At 39.5% G+C, this 17,491-nt stretch overlaps 1 protein-coding gene across 1 annotated transcript in view; it reads right to left on the bottom strand.

Moving 5' to 3' along the window:
• Nucleotides 1–12,439: 12,439 nt before the first annotated feature.
• The window catches only part of ALK (ALK receptor tyrosine kinase), a 1,238,429-nt gene continuing 1,233,377 nt past the window's right edge, over nucleotides 12,440–17,491 (bottom strand). Inside the window, exons 27-29 of the mRNA XM_007938814.2 lie at nucleotides 17,024–17,158; nucleotides 16,218–16,308; nucleotides 12,440–13,138 (exon numbers count right to left, since the gene is read on the bottom strand). Of these exons, the coding sequence (XP_007937005.1) occupies nucleotides 12,440–13,138; nucleotides 16,218–16,308; nucleotides 17,024–17,158 (925 nt within the window). The remainder of the gene's footprint in view (nucleotides 13,139–16,217; nucleotides 16,309–17,023; nucleotides 17,159–17,491) is intronic.

The raw sequence follows: 17,491 nt of genomic DNA, 5'->3' as shown, positions 1-17,491 counted from the left end.
GTTAAACTTCTAAACAGTTAAATGAGCTTTGGTATATTAATGTATTATATAGTAATATATACACATATGTGTGTACATACACACAGTCTAGAGCTAGTGTATTATGTGTAAGTCTATAAGTAAAATATAGGATATAAAGTAGATAGAGTTCATGGAAAGTGATTCACTTTATCTAGCCATTATTTAAATTTTGAAAATATCATTATCATCACAAAAATCACTGTAACAATTCAGAGAGAGTCCTTTAAATACCCAGAAGGATGACTTGTGACCCTAAAACTCATGACAAAAATTACATTACCATGATTATCTTAAAATAATTTAAAAATAAGAAAAATTTAAAAGCTTTATACCCAAGAAAATTCTGGTACTTTGAAAAAAAAAATGCACCATAGGTGACCAACTTAAGTATTACTTTGCTTACTCCGTTTCATTTTTGCACACGATATTGGATTTTTTGTAGTGCTTCTAATTGTGAAGGTTTTCACAAGCTTTGGTTACACACAGGGCATTTACATGACCTTCTCCTGTTAAGTATTTTTGGGAGTTTTTAATCTCTTTCTGTGCTTTATTATTAATAAGTATAAAAAAGAGAATCATAACTAGAGTTTTTTTCTATTTTTCTGGAAATTATTTGCCCTTTCAGGGATGCTTCATCTAAAGATATGTTAGAATTTCAGGGTTGGATGGGGCCTTAGAGGCCCTCTAGCTCAGCCTCTCTCCCAATGCCAACTGAGGAAATTCAAGTCTATGGAAAGCAGTTGTTCTGTTACCTGGGCCACTTAAGTCCTTAGTTGACAGGGCTGAGGATAGAACTCGGGTCTCCTGCCTTGTGGCTCAGCGCTGTTTCCTCTATATAATGTGTGTTAATTCTGATTTTTCTTCTGTGCTGCTTGACTGCCTCATCTGGATGACTACAAAAACCCACGATTAATGTTGATGAATTCAAGTCATAATTAGAACTTTTTTTTTTTTTTAACACATAATGGTTTAACTTTCTTGTTGGACTGATCTGTAAAATACACATGCATACATAAGAAGCACTTTGAAAACATGATGCACTTTAATCTTTATGGAGAATTAGTCGTCATTTCCTCCTAGGATATGAAAAACATTTTTAAAAAATGTATTTAAGATAAGACAGCAAAATAAGATGTGTTAGGAAGAGTGTAGTAATTCATTTAAGTGTTCATAATTTCTTGACTTTTTTGATTTATTATTCATAAAACTGGGGTTGTGTTTGCTATAGTTGCTGTTTTTATTTTTCCAGTTGTTGCAAAGTTCAGCCTGTTATAAAGCTACTGAACTATATCACGTTTTTATTTTCCTTCCTGTGCACCTGTTAACAAATCTAAGCTTTCTGATAGAGTGATATAATAATGAAAGTGCTTATGCTGTGGATATGTACTGAAGTTTGTGTCCTATATGTATAAAAGATTTATCTTTTATTGTAGATATTTAGACTTTATGTTGCCACAGAAGTATTGGAACAGTTTAGTTTATGAGATTAAAAGTATCCTTTAGAATGGAGCTCTCTTTGTGCTTAGAAAGAATATGTTGAACTATTTTGCAATATACTATTTTTAATCTAAACCCTGTTGCTTTGTTGCTTTTTTTAACATGTGATATTTCAAAGATTGCTGGAGCTATTTTCCTGAAATACATTTGCAAAATAAGGTTGCTTTATAATCAAAGTATATTTTTATTGATTGAAGAAAATGATGTACTGTGATTCAAAAGTAAACATATTTTATTATACACGTTATTGCTTAAAAATCTATTTATACCCTAGCATGCAATCATTGAGTACACTCACCTTGACTGTTCACAGTTCTTCCTGTGAGATATGAAAGACTCTAAGTTAGAAACAGTAATGCCAACACTGAATTTATGAAGAGCCAATTATGCCCCCATACTTAGATTAAGATTATTAAATCCATATAAAGTATATGTTTACATATAATATGCTTAGAAATTAGATGTTTTCATTTGTGTCTCACTTATGGAATGTCATTCAAAGTTTACTTCTTGAGCATTAATAAAAAGGGAAGCTGTTGTGGTTTTGGAATGGTATTGTGTCCTTTACCCCCTCTGTAACTCTCCTTTTCTCAGTAACTCAGGCTACTTTGTACTTAATTATTATTATTATTATTTTTTTTGTCTTAGAAATGGCTTGGATTTGTCTTATTCCTATAAAGAGTCTTAAAAATCATCATACTTTCTACTCCGCAAATAAAGTTACAGTTTTAGCCACATTCTTGTAAGTATTGTTCTGATGGGTGGAGGGCCATTTTAGAAAAGAGTGGGTTTCAATAGTTTTCTAACATCTCTTCAAACTTCTTTTATGTAGATAGGGCTTCATTTGTTTATTTAGGGAAGATGGAACACTTTGAATTTAGGTTAAAAAATAAAACAGGTTTAAATAATCACCTATATTCTCCTGGAGAACTTTGTTTTTATATTTTAGGATAATTTTAGGGGAATATTTTCAAGAGCTTAAAAATGTTCAGATACAGATGTCTTGCATTTGAATGGAAGCATTTTAATCTTGGCATGATCCCCTTGTACACTCCTCCCCAGGACTCTTTATTTCCCTCTCCTGTTTCATTTGTCTTCTCAGCGTTTACCACTGTTGGTCATGCCAAACTTTTACTCATGTATTTCTCTCTTCCCCACTCAATTAAAGGACACATTTTGACTGTTTTGTTCATCACTCTGTCTCCAGCACCTGGAATGATACTTGACACCTAGTAGAACCCAAACCAAACCCACTGCCATTGAGTCAGTTCCAACTTATGGTAACCCACATTGGTTTCCAAGACTGTAAATCTTTATGGAAGTAAATTGCCTCATCTTTCTCCCGTGGAGCACCTGGTGGGTTTGAACTGCTGATCTCCAGGTTAGCAGCCAAATGTCTTACCCAGTACGGTACAAGAGCTTCTTCGTAAATGCTCAGTTAATGTTTGTTGAATGAACAAAGGCAGTGAAGACCATTAATCGTTTAAAATATAGATGTTATCTAGCTAGCTTCAGATACTAGGCCTTAAGAGACTAGGTCACAGCACACATAAATTTTGCTAGGAGGACAGGAGAGTTTGAATCATGGTTGCCAAACTTTGCCCCAGAAGAGTGACATGTAGGTGATAAAAAGATGTTGGGTGGTAGGGTGAGAGAAGGGAGGAAGAAAGCCACAATAGGGTCACTCAAGATGACTGCTTAATTGTTTTGCCTGGGACTGGCTTTGGAGTTCTGTTTTCATATGATACTAATTTAAAGAACTTGGTAATATGTAACAGGAGCTCTAGTGGCACAGTAGTTAAAGCGCTTGGCTGCTAAATGAAAGGTGGGTGGTTCAAACCCACTAGGTACTCTGTAGGAGAAAGATGTAGCAGTCTGCTTCCATAAAGATTATAGTCTTGGAAACCCTATGGGGCAGTTCTACTCTGTCCTGAAGGGCTGCTATGAGTTGGAATCAACTCAGTGGTAGTGGGTTTGGGTTATTTATTTATTTTTTTTTGGTATTTAGAACATGTACTATTTGGCCAACAGCCAGAAACCTAATATGTTAAGTATCATTTTTACCTGAGAAACAGATCTAGTAATTTTAACACTCACCATACATCTGTTATCTAAGTGGTTGACTCAGAGACATATTAATATATACCATTACATTGCAAGCCAATAGAATAATTTATTTTAAATTATTTTCTTCATGCCCTTTGCTTCACTACACTTATATATAATACACATACGGTAGTTAATACAAAATTTACATCATCACATATTTTTAGTAGTTGTTTAGTGATATCCCTTGGTACATAGGCCCTTATTTATAAACGATGTTACATAAGCTGCTGTATATACAGCAGACATTGCTTGTATGTAAGCTGAACAAGTTAAGGAGACACTAAGGTTTTATTAAAAGCAGAATATATGCCTTTGCATCTGCAAAAGGAATTTTTCCTACCAAAAATTTTGCTAATGCTTCTTTTATTGGAGGGGAAAAAAAGAACTATAGATGGAGGAATTACAGTAGATGGACACATACTATTGACAATATATTCTTACTGCGTTTGGTAGAATTTTTTTTTTTCTGCTTACAGCCTCTCCCTTGGGTAGATAGGCATTAAGGGGTATGGGAATCTTTTTTCCTCTTTTCCTTTTAGAGTATCTTTTAGTGAGTAGAATTCTCATGGCTATAAAGCAGCGGCAGGTATATATTTTATACCGGTTGGTCATTTACTGTACATTTCAGATAGGGAAGTCTGGTGGGGGTGTGGGGAGGTGGTGCTGAGGAGGGGGTAGTGAGTTAGGATTTATGGATCGGGAAGGTATTTTTAGGTTTTTAAGTGGAGGTTATTATCTTAAAATATAACATGTTTTCAGTGGTCACTGGTGTCATTTAAAAATTCTCATCAATCTAGTTTAAGTCTCTCAAATCATACATGAACACAGACATGAGTGTGTTGGTACTATAGATACTTAGATATGCCCACAGACACACCTTAATAGGCTTCTTGGTCAGGAGGAATTTCCTCTCAGCATTACATAATATAGTTAGAGATTTTTGAATTGACAAAAGGAAATTAAAAGCTTTTCTAAGAAATCTGCTTATGTTGTACTGAATTTTAATTTTAGGCATTTCTAAACAATAAGTTTAAATCTCCAAATGCTGTCTGTGTTTTCCCTGACCTGTCAGTCAGTCTCACAAAGGTTAAGTTCCTTAGGTTGATAAGGTTCTTTATGGCTCTACATGAAGTACACTTACCTGCTTAAAGATGGAACTAACTATTATTTTTCACATAACAAATCAAATCAGACTGACATGGAAATCAATCATGTAAAAATTATATGCACAGCTTCAAGTTGTTCTTTTTATTCTTTTTCTATACAGCTTCTGAGATTCAGCTTGAAACTCAGTCAACAGTATCAATGACATTGGCTACCCCTGATGGTTCTTGCTAGGAAGGATAAGTATGAGTATATAGTTTCTTTGGGAGAAATTCCTAAAAATGGATTTTAAAATGAATTTTAATAGTTATAAAAAGGCTTGTAATGCTTGCAGGGGCAAGTGAATTTTGTATTATGGATAACAGAGCAGAAGAAGTGACACAGTTTAGTCCCCTGTATTGAACCTACCAATAAAAATGAGTTTCTAATATGAATTCCAATAAATTACACATATCAATCAAAATATTGTAATTTTCTCAAATGATCCTGTCTCCTTCTTGAAGGAAATAGAACTAAGAAATGGCTGGGGAACTAAGAAATAGCTGGAGATTTTTCTTGATACCTCTGTGATGTGTGGCAAAGGAAATCCATGCAGTGATCTGTGTTAACTTTCTCACCTTTAGAAGACATGTCCAGCTGCTTAAACCAGAAATAAAACCAAACTCACTGCCATCGAGTCCGTTTGACTTATAGCAACCCCTCCTTGGGTTTCCGAGGCAGCATCTCTATGGAAGTAGATTGCCCAGGCTTCCTTCCGAGGAGTGGCTGGTGGGCTTGAACCTCTAGCCCTCTGGTTACCAGTCAAATGCCTTAGGCACTATGGCACCGGAGCTCCCATCCAGCTGCTTGTTGTTGTTGTTGTGTGCCATCGAGTCAGCCCTGACTCATAGCGACCCCTCCTTGGGTTTCCGAGGCAGTATCACTACGGAAGTAGGATTGCCCAACCTTCCTTCCGAGGAGTGACTGGTGGGTTTGAACCGCCAGCCTTCTGGTTAGCAGTCAAGTGCTTTAGCCACTATGCTACCATCCAGCTGCTTATTGGTACATAAATGAGGAAAAATAATTTGTCTTTAAAATTATTTTATTTCTTCTGAGAATTGTGCTATTTTCCCTCAACTATTAGATGCACCAAGATGTATAAAACTTGCCTGTAGTCTTCCTAATATTACTTTTTGGTGAATTGTTTGAAATGGCTATAATTTTGGGCATTTTATTTTTAGATCTGCTATAAAGCTATCTCAGGCCAAACCTCATTTCACCTACTTTGGTCAGGTTGTCAGAAGGGACCATTCTCTGCAGAAGGATATCACACTTGGTAAAGTGGAGGGTCAATGAAAAAGGGGAAAGCCCTCAAAAAGATGGACTGACACAGTGGCTGCAGCAATGGGCTCAGGTGTAGTAGGGATCATGAGGTTGGCACAGGACTGGGCAGTGTTTTGTTCTGTTGTATATAAGGTTGCTATGAGTCAGAGGTGACTCGATGGCACATAACAACAGTAAAGCTATCATAGTCACAGTTCCCAGTAATTGCCATCCAATGGTGGTGGTATTTCTATAAACTTTAAAGAGAGCCTCTATGCAGTCCTGTGGTACCTGGGGGAGAAGACTCCTGGTGTAGATGGATGCTTCATCATAACTACCCCAGGAGCCACTTGTCAGGGGGCATCTGACTCCACGGACACTGCCTGGGCTCTAACATCTGGCTTATTCTGGGCTTTGTTACCTCACTTTGGGGATAAGCAAATTGACAATTGACAGAAGGTACATCTGATACATCATCAAATGTTGTGTGCTGTCGAGTTGGACCCGACTCGTAGTGACCCCTCCTTGGGTTGCCGAGGCAATATCACTACGGAAGTAGATTGCCCAAGTGTTGTCAATGATAACCTTCAAAAGGCATCTTTTATGATTGTACTTGGTAACAAGGCTGTAATTGTAACAAATGTCACAAAAGAGAGAGAGTGGTGTGACACTGAAGGAGTGAGGATCATTACATGGGCATGCTTTTCAGACCTGTCTGCTTTCAGGAATCGATCCCTGATTAACATCATGAATATTAATAATGCTATGATTTGTTAAGGAGGGTTTTGAATAGAAAGAATAAAGAGAATGACACTAAACTTTCAGGTTTAATTCTATATAAAGATTAAATAGAATTTGGCTCACTGAGGTTATGCACTGAATTAATTGGCTTTGTAATGAATTATACGTCAGTGTCAAGGAGAACACCACATGCACACACAGCCCTGCCATGTCCTACGGAATACAGCCTGGATGTTAGGATGTACCTTTCACAGAGGTGATGTCTTAGGGAATCATGGACTTCAGAGTTGAAAGGGGAGTTTGAGACCAAACTACTCAATTTTTAAATGAGAAATTCCAAGTTTCCTGAGTCACATAGGTGGGTAACTGCAGTCTAGCACCTAGATCTCTTTACTCCTGCCCGGTCAGCTTGCTGCTGCTCAAGTAACGGAGGAGTCGCAGCCCATCCAAAGTACTATCATCATCTGAAATTGTATCAATCTGATACTCATCTATGGTGACAAGTAATCTCAAAATGTAAACATTCTAGGGAGCGTTAATAGCGAAGTTTCTAAGGCTTACTGTGACAATTTAATTAGGACTGCCTTTTAGCTGACACAAGTTGAAATCAGCACACTGAATGGGCATGTTGGGGATGGAAGAATAAATCATTCTGAAGAATTGCTTAAAAGGAGGCAGGCAGGCCTTAGTCGATGGATTGGGTAGATTAACAGTGTGTCAAGAAGAAGATTTAAGGAATGAACATGGGAAGGTACTAAAAACAAACTTTGGTACTTGCACTTATTCTAAGGTTAGCCTGGTAAACCAAAAAAAACCCAAACCCACTGCCATCAACTCAATTTAACTCATAGCAACCCTTTAGGACAGAGTAGAACTACTCTGCAGCGTTTCCAAGGCTGTAAATCTTTACAGAAGTAGACTGCCTCATCTTTTATCCTGTGGAGTGACTGCTGGGTTCAAGCCATCAACCTTTAGGTTAGCACCTGAATGCTTTAACCATTGTGCCACCAGAGCTCCTTTTTTCACCCTGGCTGTGCCATCTTTATATATGAGGAAAAATATACTTGTTTTACATTTGTTGTTATGTGCTGTCGAGTCAGACCTAACTCATAGCGACCCCTCTTTGGGTTTCCAACGCAGTATTACTATGGAAGTAGATTGCTCAACCTTTCTTCTGAGGAGTGGCTGGTGGGTTTGAACCGCCAGCCTCTTGTTTAGCATTCAAGTGCCTTAGGCACTATGCTAGCAGAGCTCCCTGTTTTACATTACTAAATACTGAAGAGAAGAAAGTTTTTGCTTTAGTTTTATGGCTATAGTTCATATATCTTCCCCCTACTAATTGTATAGGAGCTCTGGTGACGTAGTGCCTAAGGCATGTGACTGTTATCCAGAAGGTTGATGGTTCAAACCCACTAGCCACTCCTCGGAAGGAAAACTGGGCAGTCTACTTCCGTAGAGATACCGCCTTGGAAACCCAAGGAGGGGTCACTGTGAGTCGAATCGACTCAACTGCAGTGAGTTTGGTTTTGGTTTACTTTGTATATGGAAGTAAGCACTCAACTACTAGCTGCAAGGTTGGTGGTTTGAACCCACACAGAGGTGCCCCAAGAGACAGGTCTGGCCACTGGCTTCTGAAAGGTCACAACCTTGAAAACTCTATGGAGCACTTCTGCTCTGCACACACGGGGTCTCCATGAGTTGGAATCAGCTTGATAGCAACTAACAGTAACAACTAATTGTATATGATACTTCTTGCTAAGCTTTTAAAGTTGTTAAACTACAGCTAAAAATTGCTATGCACATGAGTAGTTTATTAAAAATTAAGTATACCCACTCAGTATACCATATGAGAATAGAAAATGTAATTGTTTATTCTCAATAATGACATTTTATCATAGGGCATCATGTTGAGTTTATGGTGATGCTGGTTTTTGTTTTGTATGCTCATCCAACAACACAGGAAACCATCTGCTGCAATGAAATTAGCAAAGTCAAATTTTGTGTTCTTTGGGGACCCATTTAAGGAATCATTAGTTAAAAGACAGATTGACAATCCACTTTATACAATTTTATGAGTCTTGTCATGGGAAGCCTATTATTCAGAGTAGGCTACATTCACATGCATCTGGTTTTAGCTCTACATAACTCAAAATAATTTGATCCTGCTGTTACTGGAGAAAGTCTATTAAAGTAGCCCGATCACTTAGGCTTTCCTAGTGCTGTGTCCTGTGAGTTTGGATGTAAAGGCCCATGTATTACAGAACAAAAATAATGTATATTTACATAATACAGCTATAGAGCTCACCAAGTGCTATTGGAGATGCCAACAGTTACAAAAATAATTGTTCAACTTGATGAAATATTTTCATTTCTGTAGTACTTATTTTTAAACCTTAGAACCTAGTTCTAAGTGTGGTAGAGTCTTTACACTTTTCTTTTGAGTTGATAAAAGACTTGGTCCTAGTAGGGTTCCTGCTGTTGTCATTCAAAAATGAGAGATGAAGCAAAACATGTCACAAGTGGAAGATCTCACTCATTGCCATCGAGTGGGATCTGACTCATAGCGACCCCTCCTTGGTTTTCTGAGATAGTATCACTATGGAAGTAAGTAGAGTGCCCAACCTCCCTTCCGAGGAGTTGTTGGTGGGTTTGAACCACCAGCCTTCTGGTTAGCAGTCAAATGCCTTAGGCACTACACCACCAGAGCTCCCAGTGGAAGAGCTAATAGGATGGATATGAGTGGGCATAAGAACTACCCCTGAGCTTTGAAGGAAGAAAGTAGAGAATGGATAGACAAATTCTGACTTTAAATTCTTCTTGCACCCAACCCCAAGTCACTTGCAAAGAGGTTTAAAATGGAGTGTTTGTGCTTTAACACATTTTACAGTCTCCCTAAGGGGAAGTGAGAAGTGTATATGGAGAGATGAAGTATAGACAGGTCAGATGCCCCAAGCAAAACCAGGATTAAGAACCCTAACTGGTGGAAGACAATCCAAGCTTTTAACTACCAAGTCGATCATTCTCTCTCTCTCTTTTTAGATACATCTATTCCCAGTATTTTGATTTGGTTTGTTTTTGAAGTGCTGCAACATATTAACAAACTGGTCATTCCTCACAGATTACCAATTTTCTGAAAGAATGGTTTATGAACTGTTGGTGGGCCTCTGTAGATATGGAGTATAAATAATTATAATACCTTATGACTTCATTAACATAGCTTCTGCAGACTTTATTCTTCCCCATTTAAATTTTAAGTGGAACATTCTATATTAGCTAATAAATATTAAGAGTCCACAGCATCCATATGAATTGCTATAGTCATCTGGCTGCAGCAAGTGTGAGAAGGCAATAGTCCAGATTAATATCATGCTGACTCCTAGGGGTTACATGGTGTTAAAAGAAACATCTGTGGTCAGGTCTTCTATCTCAGTGTGGAGTTGTTTATTTACTTATCCATGTACACAGGCTTTTAAGACTTGACTATTATCATTGACATGAAAATTGATACCAGTAAAGACAATTAGAATAAATCAACAAATTAATCTCAGCGGTAGTAAGGCACGACCTGAAAATGTAATGGATTTATAGTTTCTTAAGAAGAGAAAGGGATACGATCCCTGCCCCCCAACTAATAACAGTGAAGAGTTGGCTGTTTAACCATGTAGCACTCTCTCTGTTTAATTGGTTACTGCTGTTACAAATGTAAAACAAAATCGCCTTTCTCAGTGTTTGACAGCTCCTCTGTCATTATCCTGTAGGAGTGTTTCTCAAAGTCTGGTTCTTGAGCCTCTTCAGGTGGCTTGTGAGTTAGATGAACGTTTATATAATTAGGCTATTTACTTTTGTGCCTGGCATGAACCAAAGCTTTACTGATACAGTGATTTAGAGATACTGACATTTCATCTTCATGTATGTCTGATGAAAATATTTTTTGGCAGTTAAGCAGATAAGGAAAAGTGGTCTCCAGGGTTTCAGTGCTTCTACAGATGCACAGGACTACCAGCTCTAGCACACGGCAGTGGCATTAAGGGACATGAAACAGTTGTCTAGTATTGGCTTGGACCATAATGGCTTTCTCACATTCAGAGTGATGCTTTAGATTTGGACAATGCTTTGACCTGGTCACACGCACACACACACATATACAGAACAGGGACTCAAGTCCTTTTGCTTGGGAATGCTACAATTAAAAATGCTTTCCTACAAACGTGATGCTGTGGCACAGCGATTGACCAGGAAAGAAAATGAGTATGAGAATGGAGAAGAAGCAGAAAAACAGAACAAGTTGAAAACTTATTGATAATAAAAAGTAAAGCATTGTTGCATACATACATAAATGAAATTTAACAGATTCCCAATTCTTTTTCATGGAAATAAATTTCATCTGTGAAAACCAAGTTTAGAACTTCTACCATAACATGTCAGTGTCAACCTCAACACAAGTGTTTCTCCATTCCTTTACTCATTGCCACCCAGAGGAAAAATTCTTTGCTTTAAATCAGCATTTGATAGCTATAAACATTATTCTATGTACGTTTCTGCAAATTTGTGTCACCATGTACCCTAGGACCCCATGATTAAGGGAGAGAAAGCTTAGGTGAGTAGGGAAAGGGCAAGGAACTGCATTAGTAACCTTCCTTAGGATCACTGGGGTGCCTGTTAGTCCAATAGCCCAGTCTGTCCCTCCGTGTAGAAACGTTTCAGTTTGGTAGGTTCATGACTGAAACTGTTAAGTTTTTTTGGCTTAAAATGGATTAACACTTATGCCCATGAGTTATGTTTCTATGCTTCGATGTATCACTGCTGCTTGACAATTTTGTGTTTTAATGATCAGAGTTTTAATTAACAGCAACTTTTAAAATAAGTAATTAGTTTATAGCTTGAGTTTTAAATCTAGTAGGACACCTCACACTCAGTTTTGCACTTTTAGTGGGCTGATTTTCTTAAGGCATGAGGTATATTAATTGGATGCTTGAATCTCTGGATCTGTACATTTTATCTGGTGTTTTATCATACTCAAAGCATTCTGAATGTCTGCATTTTGTTTAAATGAATATATACATGTTTTCTCTATATCTACCGGAAGTATTCACCACATTTTCACAATTGTCAGATGAATCAGCACAGTTGAAAATATCGAAGTGAAGTTTCCATTGTCTATGAATTTTCTTTTCCAAGTAAACAATGTCTTTCCCCATGCTGAATCATTACATGTAACTCCTTTATTTCTGTTCCCTCTCCCCTCCAATGGTCCACGTCCACATCAACAAGGAAGGAGACGTCTACGACTCCCAACTATGAAACACATAAGCAGCTAATTCTGACTACATTGAAGCAGAGCACACACATTTGAAAAGAAGCATAAGGAAGTATACAACATGCATAAAAACCTTATGCAACCAAATTGGGCCTCGTGTTGATCAATCACTTGTATGATAATTTCTTCTTTTGAAAGAATAGGATGAACCCATGCTCAAAACCTTTCTAAAGCATTTTGAAAACACAGCTTTTTTTTTTTTTCGTTTTTCATTTTTTATGTGGCACTTCAAAAAAGTTGGCACATAATGAAACATGACATTTGGTCTCTGGTGTGTGGAGGAACCATTGCCCAGCCCCCTTCTTGGGCTTATGCTTCCCCGGGAAGAGAAATGAGTTCTCAGTGGGCTCAGGGCCCAGGCTGGGTCATGTTCTTGTTTTTCAGAATGGTGTCCTCGTAATTGCTCGTTCCAGGGGCAGTGGTGGCCTCCAAAGGCAGGCCCTGCTGCTGATAGCCATAGTTGACGGTTCCACAAGGGAAGTGGCGCAGCCTGAACAGAGGCACCTCCTTCATGCTGGCAGTCAGCGAGGACGGTTCTAGCAGCAGTGCCGTGCCTGCCAGTCTCCCCGCGGCAGCGCCGGGCGGCACAGTACAGCCTCCCTCACGTCCCGTGGTTCCCTGCTCTTGTTGCTCCTTCTTCGCTGCTACAGGATTGTTCTTTTTGGCAGGTTTCTCTGTAAACCACGAGCCATAGGTTGGGTTCCATAAGCTGGTCGGTTTGTTTCTGGATCCCTGGACTTTGTGCACCTCCGACGGTGGGTTGGACTGAGAGAATGCCATGTTAACGTGTCCCCCTTCCCCGACCGGCCCTCGAGGGCCTCGGCCAGAGAGCTCGGCCCCTGCTGGCTTCCTCAGGGCTCTGCCCGAGGAGGTGGTGGGCAGAGGCGGAGGGGCGTCCGGGTTATGTTCTCCCTCCCGTTTAGCTTGTTGAGACACTAAGAGAGGCGGAATTCCCTCAGGGTCTTTGGGCCTCATGGGCACTTTCTCTTCCTCTTCAATAAGTGGACCATACTCTATTGGCAACGCGGTGTTGATTACATCTGGATCCTACCAGTGGGAGAAATGAATTGATTAAAAGTTAGAATCGCACACAAAAAACATTGGATCTGGAAGGTTACCATAGGGATGACTTCTTCCAAACTTACTTTATAGGTGAGGAAACCATTTCCTATTTATTGATAGTACGTTAGTTTATAGGCACCAGGGATAAAGAAATGAATGTGAATCATTCTTATCCTTGAAGATTCAGAGGATAAGTGATAAAATGAACGTGTACTGGGAGCTAGGAGGACCATTCAATTGCTTGCGGCACAGGAGTGGGGTTGGGGTTGGGGTTGGGGTGGAGTGGAGGGGGTGGCGGATTGGGGGTCAGGAAAAGCTTTGCAGAACAGGTGATCTTTTGGCAAATCTTATAATGAATTTGTAAAAAACACTATGAATTATTTTATTATTTTTTTAATTTCAAGTTTACTCTTAATAAAATCCTTCCAACTAAATGGAAGGGAGCTCTGGTGGCCTAGTGCCTAAGGCACTTGACTGCTAATCAGAAGACTGACAGTTCAAACTCACCAGCCACTCCTTGGAAGGAAGATGGGGCAATCTACTTCTATAGTGATACCGCCTTGAAAACCCAAGGAGGGGTCACCATGAGTCAGATCCCACTCCATGGCAGTGAGTTAGGGTTTTTTTTTGAGCTAAATGGAAAAGTCTGTTTGGCTTCAAATATGTGGGAAGAAAGGCAAAAGAGGGGAGAAGGAGGGAGGAGAGGAGAGGATTTTGGCTTACAAGGTTGATTTTTTGTTCTTCCCCAGCTCCACTGCATTGTATATAATATACTTGATTATGACTTTTCGTATTATATCATCATATCACATCATCATTCCACATACAGATATCAGTGTAGCAGGCCTTTAACTGGTTTAGATGTGATAGTGCTGTTTGTGGAAACCAGGCAATACTGAGGCACAATGTGTAATACGAAACCCTGGGTGGTGCGAGCGAGTGGTTACTGTGCTTGGCTTCTAATAAAAAACTTGGAGGTTGAAGTCCACCCAGAGATACCTAACCAAAAAAAGCCAAACTCACTGACATCAAGTTGAACCCGACTCTTAGCGACCTCTCCTTGGGTTTCCAAGGCGGGCTTACTGTGGAAGTAGATAGCCCAACCTTCCTTTCAAGGAGTGGCTGGTGGGTTTGAACCGCCAGCCTTGTGGCTAGCAATCGAATGCCTCAGGCACTATGCCACTAGAGCTCTCAGAGGTACCTAGGCCTAGTGATCTACTTCCACAAAAGCAGCCTTAGGAAACCCTCTGGAGTAATCCCCATGAGTCAGAATAGACTTAATGGCAACTGGTAATGAATGCAACATTTACAAAAGTGATTTTGTGCAGGATCATTGTTACGGTGAGGATCTTGTTGCTCTTATGTGCCATCGAGTCAGACCCGACTCATAGCGACCCCTCCTTGGGTTTCCGAGGCAGTATCACTACGGCAGTAGATTGCCCCATCTTCCTTCCGAGGAGTGGCTGGTGGGTTGGAACCGCCAGCCTTCTGGTTAGCAATCAAGTGCCTTAGGCACTATGCTACCAGAGCTTCTCACAGTGATGATAGACTGTTGTATATAAAAGCAAAAGCAGTTGCCAGAGGTTATAGGAAAGTTTGTGGAAGGAAACTTAAATTTGGGGAAATTTAATTCATTAATATTTTATGCCAATTGGGAAAAGACCACCATTACTTGAACTTAACAGGAACACAGGCCAAGTGCTTTTCTGTTAAACTCAAATAATGGAGGTCACCAGCAAAAAAGTTCAAGGACAAAAAATAAACATTGTATTCTGTTTTTACTCTTTAGTTCCCTCCCTATTTTATTCATTTCCATAGTGAGGCATTTAAAATATGCTTGTATAAAGCCACCTACTTTAAAGGAGAATATTATATGCCTAGGAGAAAAATTTCTCCTAAGTATATATATTTAAGTGGGTGTATTCCATTAATATTATGTTATAGCAACTTAAAATTTCATTGAACATAAAGTTCTCAGAAAAATAACCCAAGTAATATGGTAAATGGAATCCATCCAGGTTCCATTTGCTAGCTCCATGCTAGATCCATGCTAGCTCACCTGCTACTGAACTTAAAGAACCTGTGAGGATGGGATGGTGAGGCTCGAAGACTTTAATTTGAAAATATATACTATTTTTTTGGGGGTCAAAGTTATGCTCAGGGAATCTGGAAACGGAAAGAAAGCAGATACAGTGAAGAGAGGAGATACCAGTTGGAACAAGTCTCCGAGGGGCACAAGTGTTGTGGGGGAGGGGTTAGCCTTGAGTAAGAAGGGGACACCACCTCCCCTGACCCTGCAAAGAAGCTGTGGAGAGTGGGTGCAGATGCAAATAAGTTTGTATTGGGAGACAGGGAGGGATTCTCACTCTATAGTCTCTACTTTCTCCATGAGGTATGAGGCATAGTTGTCTGCTGTAAATGAGGGTGAGAAGTGAGATTGTATAGTGATTATTGAAGGAAATGGGAGAGGGATCAGCATGGGGACCTATGAGACTACTAAAGAATATGGTGTGGTGTGCACAATGTCTCCAAACCACAGCTCCTCAACTGTAAAATGAGGATGTTATACTTACCTCAACGAGAATAAAATGAAATACGTGAAAAGTGATTTGTGCTTAATGAATACTGTGCACATATTACTGATGATGTTAACATATCTCCAGATAAGTGGGCACCTTTCCTTATGGAGCAGATACCTTAACAGTTGTATACTATTAATTATTTCACATGTTAAAATTTCTCCAGCCAGGTTACAAACGATTTGAGAGCAGGTTGTTCCATTCTTCTCTGAAGCTCGGTTTTTGTCTAATAAAACATTAGGTACCCAGTAGGGACTAAGTTCCTACTTGCATATGGAAATGATTCTCCAATATTATTGAGTGTCTGGCACTGTGTCGTGTGCTGGTGGAGACTTTGGCAGTTACCAGTATTTATTTTACTAAATGGGCAAACTAAGATACCGGGCATTTCGCTTTATAGATCATTTGACTCCATTCTGGCAACTTGTCATTTAAAGGCTTTTCCATATGGCGTAAATGTTGGCCAAGAGGAAAAATGTTTATACCTGGGTGCAGTATTCAATCCTCTCCAAAATTATGGCAAAGTTCGGCCTGTCTTCGGGCTGATGTTGCCAGCACTGGGTCATTATCCGGTACCTAAAAGAAGAAAAATCACGTTTATGAAAATCAGGAGAAACACAGGGATGAAAAAATACATTTTTTTCCCTCAGCACTTTTTCTAAAGTGAATGGAGAGTACGCTTGTCTTCAAGGGTGGCACCTCAGCTGGGTCCAATGTAGTTGGCACATGCTGCCCTCTGCTGATGGGTCAAGGAGCAGTGTCCCAGCATCAATGCCAGAGCTCATTAACACAGACACATCCTGATGTTTACTTTAAATAGGACTCCTCTCATTCCATTCCTGAATTTAAGCCACTTTTGCAAGAGAATATTCTAATTATATTTCCCATCTGCCTTGCTTATGGGGAGGAGGTGAAAGATGCCAGACAAAACTGCAGAAAGCACAGGGAGTGGAAATATTTAAAGGAGACCCAGACATATGGTGTAGGGCAGTAGGCATTGAGTCTGGGACATGAAGTCCTAGGAGACACTTGTGGAGTACAGGCCAGGTGAGTCCTTAGCCTCCAGCCAGACGTGGATCCCTTTCCTGGCTTGGCATTATTGCTTTCCAGTGGCAGAAGACAAACCCATGTCATTAAAGTCTCAGACACATCTCTATCATGGGGCATATTAAATGAGGTCAGCCATCTGCCCCTTAATTTTAAAATAATGAAGCATATGTGGCTGTAGATGTCTTTTAAAAAGAAAAACTGTGGTTAACAACTAGTAGCAATGTTCTTAAAAGTGTCATACACGGGCCCAGGGCAGTTCTTAGGTGGGTCCATCCGTCCTCCACTCGTCACGAACTCCAGAACTTCTTGGTTGCTTTTGCTAGGGTATGGCATATATCCCAGGGAAAATATTTCCCATAGCAGCACTCCAAAGGACCTGCACACAGGACAGAAGAAGATATGATGGGTAGACACACACATACATACACACACATTTCAAATCTTAATCTTTTTTTTTTTTCATTATATATGTTTCCACAATAAAGAACTTTTAGATACTGTGCTAAGATGGTGGACTAGGCAGAAGGATTGCACAGACCCTCTTCAACAAAGAAAAGGGAAACCAATTAACACAGACACAGAAAATAATCTTGGACCCCTGAGCCTTGAAGGAAAGGTTGCAGAATTGGACTAAACCCCAACTAGCAGAAGAATTTGCGTGAAAATACCAAAAAAAGGAGACCTACGGAGCTGCGGTCTGACAGTGAAC

Source organism: Orycteropus afer, unplaced genomic scaffold, assembly GCF_000298275.1.
Source record: "Orycteropus afer afer isolate SDZICR_OR568_19922 unplaced genomic scaffold, OryAfe1.0 scaffold00054, whole genome shotgun sequence".
In the NCBI taxonomy this organism is placed as follows: domain Eukaryota; kingdom Metazoa; phylum Chordata; class Mammalia; order Tubulidentata; family Orycteropodidae; genus Orycteropus; species Orycteropus afer.
This window is presented reverse-complemented; position numbering and strand designations above follow the sequence as displayed.